This window comes from Cervus canadensis, chromosome 2 (genome assembly GCF_019320065.1).
Source record: "Cervus canadensis isolate Bull #8, Minnesota chromosome 2, ASM1932006v1, whole genome shotgun sequence".
NCBI lineage: Eukaryota > Metazoa > Chordata > Mammalia > Artiodactyla > Cervidae > Cervus > Cervus canadensis.
Genome location: NC_057387.1, coordinates 79,225,680 through 79,238,820, shown reverse-complemented (window position 1 = coordinate 79,238,820; position 13,141 = coordinate 79,225,680). Strand labels below are relative to the sequence as shown.

At 38.7% G+C, this 13,141-nt stretch overlaps 1 protein-coding gene across 5 annotated transcripts in view; it reads left to right on the top strand.

The window, feature by feature from the left end:
- PATJ (PATJ crumbs cell polarity complex component) overlaps nt 1-13,141 on the top strand; it is a 361,174-nt gene that overhangs the window by 293,510 nt on the left and 54,523 nt on the right. For all 5 annotated transcript variants that reach the window (XM_043461136.1, XM_043461135.1, XM_043461132.1 and 2 more), the window contains one exon: nt 10,721-10,804. In XM_043461136.1, coding sequence (XP_043317071.1) covers nt 10,721-10,804 — 84 coding nt within the window. The remainder of the gene's footprint in view (nt 1-10,720; nt 10,805-13,141) is intronic.

The window sequence follows — 13,141 nt, the reverse complement described above, 5'->3', positions numbered from 1 at the left end:
AACTTGAGTGAAATAGAAAAATAAAGATATTTGGGAACAGGACTCTTGTAATCTGGTTTATATCTTATTGGCGTTTGGATGGTCCATTGAACTTAGCCCTGAACAGTCCATGACTTGAGAAAAAAATAACCTGAAATATCCTTGTTGCATAGTCTTTCTTGAAAAAGAAGCAATCAGTTATCTTCTAGGATCACCAATATAACAGAAAAATTAGAAATTAAAAAAATGAGCCAAGACTGGTGTCATTCATCCTTAGAGTCATGAATTTTGACCACTCTGACATATATGTATCTTGTACTTCATATACCAGCCGTGCCTCTTAAATTTTATACATATATGCACTGGGAGCCCTCATTAGCAGTTATTTAACATCTAAATTTGGCTGACACTTTATTTGACATTATTTTTCAAGTCACTAAGTTGTGTTCAACACTTTGTTACCTCAGGTACGTATATAATCTTATTTCATCCTCAAACTCTAGCAGGTAGGATTTGAGTTCTATTTTACAGAGATAAAAACACTGGTCCAGAAAGGTTAACTAACTTAATAGAAATACCACAAAGTTATGATAAGTGGCAGAGCTAAAATCTGAACACAGGTTTTTATGGCCATAGCCAGGACCACTCCACCATATATGTTGCTGCCTGGTGGCTCAGAGGGTAAAGCATCTGTCTGTCTGCAGTGCGGAAGACCTGGGTTTGATCCCCGGGTTGGGAAGATCCCCTGGAGAAGGAAATGGCAACCCACTCTAGTACTCTTGCCTGGAAAATTCCATGGACAGAGGAGCCCAGTAGGCTACAGTCCATGGGATCACAAAGAGTCGCACACGGCTAAGCAACTTCACTTCCGTTGTTTACAGGCTGGAAGAGTCCTCTAGTCAACTTGATTAAGTCTATAGTAGATAAAATTGACCAGAAATTTTGTGCAGCTCTTTACAGATTGAATTTGAGCTGACCCATTGACTTGCTTTGGCCAGTAGTAATGAAAGTGGCATTGTGTGGCTTCCAGGTGGTTTTGAGAGGATTTGCTGCTTAGCTCTTGTCCTCTTGAAATACTGCCACCTTGAGAACAAGCCTGGACTGGCTCCCAGGAGGAAGACATACCATATGGAGACAGCACTTGGAGGAAGAGTGACCCAGCCATCCCAGCTGAAGCCCCAGCCAACCTAACTGCAAACTCACAGGAGAGCCCAACTAACACAATATAGAGCAGAACTGTCCAGCTGAGCGCAGCCCTAAGTTTCACCCTACAGAATTATGAACAAACAAATGGTTAGCTTTCATTTTAAGCCACTATGTTTTGCAGCAATAGATAACTAATACACTGTGATCCAGCTCCCATCTTTCTGATCTCTCTTAGCCTATAAGATTTGGGATTCTTCTGGTCTATCATTTAGAAGGAGTTCTTATTCCTAGGCAAAGCCTAAGCATCTGTGTAAAACAAAGGCTTTCTCTGCTTTGCTGGGTTCATCAAGGTCTAAAGTTTTAGAGCTGGAATGACTTTAAAAGTCATGTAGCTCAGCACTGTGCTTTAGTGATAATGATGTGTCATGAACAAAGTGGTTCTTGCAGAATTGGCTACTACAGAGCTGTCAGAAAATTTGACTCATTTTATTTCTGGGTCCTTCTTCCATAATCTACTGCCTTTTTTTTTTTTTAACCTCCCTTTGCATCAAAGTTCAAATCACATTCTAGTTGCAATATAATAGGAAAGCTTTGTTTTTAAAGAATATGATCACAAAGGATTTATAATAGAAAAGAATCATGTTCTTAAACATTCCTTCATGTATTTATATTAATACAGTTTGGAGCCTATCGACTTTGCACAAAATGAGGTATACTTTAGCAGTTTCAACCACACGTTCTTTTTGAACTCTATAATGACCATAGACATCACAAATTAGTAACTTAATACTTCTACATGTGTTTTTCAATATAGAGTTTAATGTAATTTTGGTTTGCACCTTTTACTACCCATAGTGTGTTATCACCCTCATTGATTTGACTTTCCTGCTGAGAAGGTGGTCTATAGTATAGAAGACATGTCTGTATGATTTCTGAAATTTGACAGCCATAGAGGGGAACTTTATTAAATGATATTTAAAAGGAGCATTAATCCTCTAAGGCTGCAGATATGAACCATCACTTCTGCCAAAGGAATAAAAATGCTCATTTTATATATAACATTTTCAATTATTCTTTTAGTCTTCATAGAGCTTTCTCATTAGGAGGGATTTTTTCCCATGAAGCAGGAAAAAAATAACATTTTTATGGATTATTGGTAAATATATTTTCCACCTAAATGTGAAGTTTAATATGAAACTTTCCTGTAGTTAAAATGTCCCTTAGGAGTGGATATGGGGACTTTTATGAGTATGACAAAGTTTGAGTTTAATTCCAGAGTGATCAAAATTAAGTAAAATGTGCCTTCAAACAGTAAAATTAAGCCATATTATATACAGTTCTTTATATTGAGGTGACCAATTGGTTCAGTGAATATGGTGTTCAATAAAGTCCTTGGTAAAAATGAAAAATGTGTCCTATTACTTAAAACTGAATGAACTTTTTGGCCAACCCAATAATAATATCTGTTATACAATTCTTTATCAAAGTTTCATCCTAAAATGCTTGTTAAAACAATCCACTGAATATCTAGAAATGAAAACTGTAAAATGTCATTCTATGGAAATAGTTCACCCGTACAAAGGTGCTTCAGTTCGCAGGAGATCCTTAATTTTTCTAACACATGGCTTCTTTAAGTGTTATAGGCCTATTGTGACAACAGTAAAAGTTTCTTCTGCTAGAATGATTGGTGTGTTTATGAGTTAATTTATCTACTTGTTGGCAGCTTACACAGTAAAGAAAATGGTGATTGATGGGCTGAAATGTCTGATGACTCTGACTCTATTCAAGGATATGTTACTGCGTGCTGTGAAATTCTTTTCCAGCAATTCAGTTTAAATCCCCCTGGAGGTGTTTGCGATTTTTGTGGGGCTCTGTGATAATTAAGTCCCCCATACTTGGCTTTGTAAAATTGCTCTCCAAGCTAAAGTAAATCTTCTGGAAATTCAGATGGATTTAATATCCATTTGTGATGGATATTTTGGTTGTGTATCACTTTTATCATCAGAAATTTGTTTGGGTTAGAGTAAGATTATGACATGCTAACCCTGCCAGCCTCCTCTTTCTGGGTCACTTTGATGCCTTTTTCTATCTACAACTAACTTCTTGATAATTATTTAGCAAACATTTATTGAAGGCTTACCCTGGGCTCAACACCAGGATATAGAGAGGAGTTGGTAACAGTTCCCATCTGGAAGGGTTCCGCTGAGGGTAGGAAGTGGTATGGGACCTAGGTCTATGAACAAGCCATCATGATACCATCATTTCAGTAATACTAAGATATAGTAGTGACCACCAGACAGGTTGATCCGCTTAACCAGGGAAGAGAGTCAGAGAAAGTTTCAAAGAAGAGGTGACTCTTGGCTGGCTCTAGTAGAATTTCATGAAACAAAGGAGGCAGCTTAAAAGAGGGTACAACCTTCAAGCATTTTGTGCCGTTAGTTCTTTCCAAATATAGATATATAGAATAACTGTAAAAATATACAGGAAACTTATTACTGTATGTTTCTGGTTAGGGAAATTGAGTGAAGTACAGATGCTGGAGAGAAACTTCTCAGTGTATATTACTTTGGATCTAATACCATGTATGAATTTTCTATATATTTTAAAATAAATAAATACTATTCTTTTAGGAATGGAGACATTAGGACAGTGGTTCCTTAAACAATGTGATAAATCCCCTAACCAGCTCTTTCTTTCTGGCTGTCTGTTCTTTTAAGGTTATCCCTAATTGTGGAATAAAGGCATTTTTTTTTTCCCCCCAAGTTAGACATGTTTCAGATACAGGCTGGTGAGAGAGAAGTTTTTATGCAGGAGATTTTCCTATGTCTCTGAAATTGGCAAGTCAAATGAGTAATTTAGAGGATGCAGGGGAAACTATTGGTCTTATCTCAGGCAGTAAGTAAACAGTCCATCTTACTTAAATTGCTATTGTCCCAATGAAAGTCACACCACTACCAAGAGGAAATTAGTTTATATATATACATATATATATATGTATATCAATCTTGGTCATCTATAAATGATTCTCAAATCTGCCATTGGTTGAGAGAAATTAATCTGTTGTCTTGGATTGAACCCTTTTTATTTTAAACATTGATTTATCACTTGTATATAATGTGATACATTATAGAGAAATAGTAATTCCTACTCCTATAGAAAAAATTGTTCAGTGAATAATACAGGTACACAAAAAGAGAACTAAAAAGATGAAGGAAGGAAGGAGACAATATTTCAACAGAATTGATGCCATATGGAAAATCCCAAGTTCGTTTTTAGACAAATACAAAATAAAATATTTAAAGCAGATGAGAAGCTTGCAATAGTGGTAGGAACACAGGCTTTGGTGTTAAACAGTCATCCCAAATTGCAATTTCATCTTTCCTCCTTAGAAGCTGCAAAGACCTGGTCAGGTCTGACCCTTCTGAGCCTTCTTTTCCCTAACTGCACATGAGACTAATAATACTGAACTTGCTTAGTTGTTATGAGAACTAAACGGCACAAATGGAAAGTGTGTGGCCTCTTTGGCACAGATGTTACATAAGTGAGATGTTACCACTTCCTTACTGTGTGCTGGCATTGTACATGAAGCTTTATGTGTAGGTAATATTGTTTAAACCATATAAAATGAGAAAGCTGAGAGGTTAACAGTTTTCCTATGGCCAGAAGTAGCAGGACCAGGATTTGGACTACATTTGACTCCAGAGGCCTAGCTCATAATCATTTGTCTCTACAGCTTCTTTCAGCAAAAGCCAGAAACCCACCCACAGGGTAATGATTAATAGGTTGCTTAGGTGGTAAGGAGGTCTAAGAAGGAAGGGAATATATGTGTACATATAGTGATTCACTTCTCTGTACAATGGAAACTAACACAACACTAGAAAGCAAGTATACTCTACTAAAAAAATATATATGAAGAACACAGAGAGCTCAATAACAAAAAACAAACAAACAATACAATTTTTAAAAAGTCATTGGTACTGGTAGATAGAATCACTGAGCCAGTGTCGCTGGCTGCTGAATCAGGAAGCAGACAGTGAATCAGACAGACAAAACAATGGCAGATATCAGGTGACTCAGTCCAGGTGAGGAACAAATTACTTCTGGGAAGGGACTGGTGCCTACCTAAGCATGGTGTGAATCTGCCATTCTGCACAACCTGCCATTGTACTCATGTCCTGCACAACCAAAATCTTCACTGCAACAAGTTCAGGATGTAACAAGTTGTCAGCTTCCTCTTGGTAGATATATAAAATGTGTGGAGCCAATTCTCTGACAAAAGCTCATGAGTTCAATTTTCTTCAGTTATTGCTGCTCCCAGATTTTTTTTTTCTCAACATATTCTAAATTAATTAGCTCTGAAGAATGTCACTTACCAGCCATAATCACAACATTGTGGGTAAGTGTTTAGATGAGTACATAAGTTAAGCATAACATTGATGTCCAAAGTTCTTTAGTATAGCTGACATGGAATGTTATTTAAATACGCAAAGATAGGAAGTGGGGGGAGGTACACAGCTGGTAGGGGAGAAGGCACTCAGAACTGTGCCAACGAACAGTTTTGCTTGAATAGCTCAAGAGCATTAAAATTAGGAGAATACAATGAGCAGATAAGAATCATGTGTATAATCAACTCCAAATTTTCATTTGACATAATAAAGGTCAATCTTTCATCAATGACCCACTGTTTCATCTAATCATACTTTTTCAAAGCAATAGCAACAAGTAAAATTTTAATATAACCTAGTCAAATAGATGCCTAAAATATGCCAAACCAATATCTATTTTACTATTCTGTGCTGTGAACTGTATACGTTTTGAAAAAGAAATCCTTTTTTTTTTTTTTCCAATTCACTAGCCCACATACATAATTGAGCTGGTAATCTCTACCTTTCACCTCTATTACCCCCACTTAAAACAACTGTTGAGAACCACAGCCTCATTGAGCACTTCGGGTACACAAGGGCACATGGTAAGAAATGTGACCTTTTTCTATCATCAGGTCAGAGTGTCTCACATTTTCTTGTGTTTTCACTGATGAATTTAAAACTTCAGCAGTAGTCAAGTTGATAGAAAGAAAGAGAGTTTTCAATCCAGAAAGACTCATGGACCAAAAACAGACCACTGAAAGTGATTTTAGCATTTATTTGAGCCTATTAACAGCATATTTGTTTTATGTATGACAGTTCATTGAGCACCCAGAAAGTATCTCAGAGTTTTGGATTCGGGCTACTTTTACTGTATAAAAAAACTCCAGTGGGTCTTTTTCTTCTTTTTGAGTATGAACAAAGAGAAGTTTCCCATTTGGCTTTTGTAATGTTCCAAGATCAAAGGGGTTTATACTGAAAATTCAGCTCTATAAAAGCCATGTGTAGCATGAATTCAGTCTGATTCTCCCAGATCCAGTGAAAATGGGGTGTTCGGCCATCAAGCTTTGAAAACCAGCATTACACAGGGTATAACCAGGATCCTGCATTAGTTTCCACCTTCATGGAAATGGTCCCTTAGTGTCATCTTGGCAGTGTTGTTGGGATGGCCTGAAGCCACTGACCTAGCAAATTTCCTCAAAATTGTTCCCCTGAAACAGTGCAGAGAAACAAACTCTTGGCAGTATAAATGCTCCCTGGGTCTGGAAATTTCATAAGTCAGAGTTAAAACAAAGATTGGCCTAAAGTCTTTTGCTGGTGCAGAGTCTGAAATATAAATTGTCTGGAGCAAGGAACCTTTCCTGGCTCTTTGGCGCTGCCTCTCTAACTGTTATAATAATAAAAAATGTTTTCAAAACTGTGTGGTGATAAAATGAAAGCCTTTAATATTGGAAAGATATTTGGAATCTAGATTGGTCATCTGGTTCAAGTCCTCTGGTTTTCTTTTACTGCTTCTCCAGCATTTGCATAGGAAACTCATTTTTGTTTTGTTTTGTTTTGCTTTTGAAAAGCAACTTTCATTCTTGTTCAGTCACTAAGTCACGTTGGACTCTTTGCCACCCCATGGACTGCAGCACACAAGGCTTCCCTGTCCACCATCTCCCAGAGTTTGCTCAAACTCATGTCCATAGAGTCAGTGATGCCATCTAACCATCTTATCCTTTGTCGTCCACTTCTCCTCCTGCCCTCAATCTTTTCCAGCCTCGGGATCTTTTCCAGTGAGCTAGCCCTTTGCATCAGGTGGCTGAAGTATTGGAGTGTCAGCTTCAGCATCAGCCCTTCCAATGAATATTCAGGGTTGATTTCCTTTAGGACTGACCGGTTTGATCTCCTTGCCATCCATTTGGAGGTTTTTCCTATCTTACATATTTTGTAAGAAATATTTCATTCATTTACTTCAAGTAAATTTAATTCTAATTCTGAGCCTCAATACTTCGGGACTAAAGCAGTATCACTGTCAGTCCTCTTGGAGGCCCATTAGCTGGCAGGGTTCTGGTTCTGTCACAGAGCTCCTCGGCACTGGGGACCCTTGGTCTCTGTCATCAGTTCACCCTGGTAATCACCAAGCCACACCTGCCCTAGCCTGATGATCTCTTCAGAAGTCCTGCCACTTCTAGGCCCTGATGCTTGGGACTCAGGACTTCTTTCAAGGTGGGATCCATTACACCTAGAGTCCACTGCCCTTGACCATTGTGTGTAGGTTCTTGCAACTTGTTTGTGGGTGGGTGTGGCAGGGAATGGGAGGACACTGGGCAGTGTCAATTCTTCAGTTCTCAGGGGACACACAAATCTCCGTTTCTAGTCTCCATTCAAAAGCGTTTTTCTGCATTTCTCTAATAATTAATGATGCTTAGCATCTTTTCATGTGCCCCTTGGCCATCTATGTCTTCTTTGGAGAAATGCCTCTTTAGGTCTTCTGCTCATTTTCTGATTGGATTGTTTGGGGTTTTTTTTGTTATTGAGCTGCATGAGATGTTAGTAGATTTTGGAGATGAATCCCTTCTCAGTTGCTTCGTTTGCAAATATTTATGTGGAATCTAGAAAAATGATACAGTTCAGTTCAGTCACTCAGTCGTGTCTGACTCTTTGGGACCCCACGAAAGGCAGCACACCAGGCCTTCCTGTCCATCACCAACTCCCGGTGTCCACCCAAACCCATGTCCATTGAGTCGGTGATGCCATACAACCATCTCACCCTCTGTCGTCCCCTTCTCCTTCTGCCTTCAATCTTTCCCAGCATCAGGGTCTTTTCAAATGAGTCAGCTCTTTGCATCAGGTGGCAAAAGTATTGGAGCTTCAGCTTCAGCATCAGTCCTTCCAATGAACACCCAGGACTGGTCTCCTTTAGGATGGACTGGTTGGATCTCCTTGCAGTCCAAGGGACTCTCAAGAGTCTTCTCCAACACCACAGTTCAAAAGCATCAATTCTTCTGTGCTCAGCTTTCTTTATAGTCCAACTCTCACATCCATAATGACCACTGGAAACACCATAGCTTTGACTAGATGGACCTTTGTTGGCAAAGTAATGCCTCTGCTTTTTAATATGCTATCTAGGTTGGTCATAGTTTTTCTTCCAAGGAGCATGTGTCTTTTAATTTCATGGCTGCAATCACCATCTGCAGTGATTTTGGAGCCCAGAAAAATAAAGTCTAACACTGTTTCCCCATCTATTTGCCATGAAGTGATGGGACCAGATGCCATGATCTTAGTTTTCTGACTGTTGAGCTTTAAGCCAACGTTTTCACTCTCCTCTTTCACTTTCACAAGAGGCTTTTTAGTTCCTCTTCACTTTCTGCCATAAGGGTGGTGTCATCTGCATATCTGAGGTTACTGATATATCTCCGGGCAACCTTGATTCCAGCTTGTGCTTCTTCCAGCCCAGCGTTTCTCATGATGTACTCTGCATACAAGTTAAATAAGCAGGGTGACAATATACAGCCTTGACGGACTCCTTTACCTATTCGGAACCAGTCTGTTGTTCCATGTCCAGTTCTCACTGTTGCTTGCTGACCTGCATACAGGTTTCTCAAGAGGCAGGTCAGGTGGCCTGGTATTCCCATCTCTTTCAGATGAATCTATTTATGTGGCAGGAATAGAGAGGTAGACATAGAGAATGGACATGTGGACATGGGAATGGGAGGAGGGGGTGGGATGAACTGGGAGAGTAGCACTGACGTGTGTTCACTACCATATGTAAAACAGATAGCTGGTGGGAAGCTGCTGCATAGTGCAGGGGGCTCAGCTTCATGCTCTGTGGTGACCTTGATGGGTGGGATGGCGGGGAGGGAGACCCAAGAGGGAGGGGGTATATGTATACACACAGCTGATTTACTTCATTGAACAGCAGAAATTATAAAGCATTGTAAAACAACTGTACCCCCAACAAAAACAAAGTCACCCAGAAAAGCACACACAAGAAAGTGCTTTTCCTTTCCCACCAGTCTGCCAGGACACCTAGCACCTGTATTACCACCATCTTTTCAGTGCCCTTCATTTCAGTTTTATAAGCAGCAGAAAGAACCCGTGACTTCTGGTATGTTCAGTTTTCAGAAACTGAAACACCATGAATTTCTGTGAGGCAAGGAATTTCAAAGCTTGACTCTTGATCAATATGAGGGGGGAAAGGGGGGAAAATTGTATGAACATAGCAGTCAAATATTTTTTAAATAGTCTTACCAAAACATATAAATAATTGGGTGCTCAGTCAGCTCAGTATGTCTGACTCTGCGATGTCTATGGACTTTAGCCCAACAGGCTCCTCTGTCCATGGGATTTTCTAGCCTAGAATATGATATATAGGTGCAAATTCATCTGGAAGGATCCTTAGGAAACTGAGATAGTTGATGGTGGTTGTTTCTGAGGAGCCGGACTGATGGCCAGGTGCAGAAGGCAGTCCCTTTCTAGTTCACCACACCCCGTAGTTTTGCTTGAGTCCTTTATATTGGTACTTTGTATATGTTATTTTTATGATGATAAAAAATTTAAGGTTATTAATTCAAAGAAAAAAATTTTTTCATTCATTAAGCATGAGACACTTTCCTCAACCAAGCCTTACTTATCTTAACTAATTGTCCTGATTCTGTGGCTCAGAATCCTGAGTTCCGGAGTTAATTTGCCCAAGATTACACAATGCCCAAGAGTCAGGATTTGAGCCCACATCTATTTTACACATAGATCTGTGAATGCCCTTTCCCCCACCCCACGCTCTGTCCTCCAGGGCTAGTTCATTCCACTAAGTTCTTGTCTTTCACTGCCCAAGTAATGAGGCCTGACAGACCCCCTTCATCAGGCCACACATTTATGTCAAATCCTTGAATACCAATAAATACCTGAAACCATGTTTCAAAATATACCATAAAATGTAAATAAGAATGACACATAGTTCAACTCAAGTTTATACACAGCAGCAGCAGGACAGAGTTAACAGTAAAGTACATGGGGGAAGTTTAACTTGAAATGTTAGGCAAAACCAGTCCTAAAAGAATGAAATAATAAACTTAGGAAAAATTAATTATACCTCTGAATATACCATAAATGTGTATTTTGTTTAAGTCAAATAAAAATGGCTTTATTGGCAAATAGCAAATTATGAGTTGCTGCCTATAGTTTCATTGTTGGCTTAAGGAAGCATTTCTTGTTATTAAAAATTAATAAGCATTTGTTTTTTATAGGATGCTATAGTTATACATGAAGTTTATGAAGAAGGGGCAGCAGCCCGAGATGGAAGACTCTGGGCTGGTGACCAGATATTAGAGGTATGTGACTACGCATTCTGGTTTGTACCAACAAGTATGGTTCCTAATTTAGTGACCTTGATCCACAGTCAGTGTACCAATTCACAGTCTTCTACTCAATTATGTTGTAATCACCAAGTTGTGTCTGACTCTTTTGTGACCCCATGGACTGTAGCCCACCAGGTTCCTCTGTCCATGGGATTTCCCAGGCAGGAATACTGAAGCAAGTTGCCATTTCCGTTTCCAGAGGATCTTCCTGACTCAGGGATTGAACCTATGTCTCCTGCATTGACAGGCAGATTCTTTATCACCGAGACACCTAGGAAGCCCCTATTCAATTATATCTTCACTTATTTCTTTCTCAGTGTGACAAAACATGTACTTTATTCTTTTTTCTTTTATTTATATCAAATAACTGTCAGTAGAATCATGACAGATTATTAATCTAAATCTGTGAAAACTTTTTTTTAAATTAAAGGGGAAAGTACAACTAAACATTCTATGATCAAATGAAACTATAACTTCACAATTTTTTTTTTTGCTTTCCCACTATACCTTACTAAATTCCCTTCTAAAAGCACATACATATAGATGTACACATAAACATGCACATTTGGTATTTTAAAAAACTTTATTGCAGCTTTAAGTATTAATAATTTTCTTATTTCTAGTAAGTATTTGCATCAAATGGAGGTCCCTGCCCTGGCACCTTTGTTTCCTAGCTGATGAAAATGTAGAATCCTCTCCCTTTAGGTGGTATATGGTACTTATTAAAAATTGAAATGCTTAACTTGCCTCTTTTGAAAGGGCTCTCATTTAGCAAAGGTGTTAAAGCCTTTTAAAAAGAGCTGAGGCTGGCAACGTCTAAACTAGGGAATGGATGAATGGAAAGTTAACGCCAGGCATTCTGGTAGGTGAAACTAAAGAGCTTTTGCAATGGTGTGAAACTTTTAGGCAACATTTCTTTCTTTCATTGGATGAATTTAATTGAATAGTTAACATTTTATGGTGGATATGTGTGTTTTTGCTTTGCAACTTTAATATAGCACATTATGAATGACATCATAGAATTTTATTTTTCCCTTTGGTGGTTCAAGTCTGCCTCCCAAGATGAAACCAGAGATATAATTAAGGGTAGAAAACATAGGCAAGAAGGAGTTAAAAGAGAGACCGGGCTGACTGCAAATTAAATTCAGGGCAAGTTATAGGGTTTCTCTGCAGGCCTTTACTGTGCTTCATCATTGGATTAGGACATATTCCCAGTGCATTCATTAAGGTGCAAGTGTATGAGGTTAGAAAAATAAATGTAGCCTCTTTGGGAATTGACGTGACTGCTTTAGCATACAGCACCATTTTTTGGTGGTCAGGAGTTTTGAGGGTTTTTTTCCCCCCTTTGTAGATTTTCTAATTAACTGGTGCTATCATAATTGGCTTTGTAGAGGAATAAACTGAATATTCAAAAGAGTACAGATACATACAGGTCTTGATACTTAACATGATTTGTAAGCCCACAAATTTTTCTGTAATAGTCATGTGGAGCTAAATCTAATATGTGCATTGCTTGATTGTGGCAATGGTGGCACAGGTATAAATTCACAGTATAAATTGTATATTTTAAATTTGTATAGTTTATCTTATAGCAGTTATACCTCAATAAAAGAAATTTTTTTAAATTTATCTACTCATTTTGAATAGACCCTCAGCTGTAGCCATTCTCTTTCATAAAATATATTCATATACAAGTGAACACTCAGCATAGATGAGCATAAAGAAAGCAAATGTGTTTTAAATGCATGGAGAATTTGAAAGGTCAACTAAACCATTTCCTGGCATCTGGCCGAATTATATTACCCAGTGTGCATGGATGGTCTACACTTCTCGTTAAAGATAGCCAGACAGGCTCTTCTCTTACACCAGACAGGATCTTGTCCACAAAAACATATTGTGTGTTTAGTTAAGAAATATACCTCTCAGTTTGGTCAGGGAACATGTTTCCTTCCTAAGTAGCCTTAGACTCCACATTTTAACTTGTTCTAATTGTGGTTGCTGTATATGGATACATAATGAGGCCTAATCAGCCTGGGGTCTGCAGGTTGCCTCAAGAAGAAGACAGGCAAACTTTGGTGATACATTTCCAAACAATGGCCTTTCTGCTCTTGAGAGTTCTCTGCATGGTGCAGGCTGGCCTTCATGAAAAGTGAAAATGAAGGTGAAAGTTGCTCAGTCATGTCCGACTCTTTGCAACAGCATAGACTATAGAGTCCATGGAATTCTCCAGGCCAGAATACTGGAGTGGGTAGCCTTTGCCTTTTCCAGGGGATCTTCCCAACCCAAGGATCGAACCCAGGTCTCCCACAT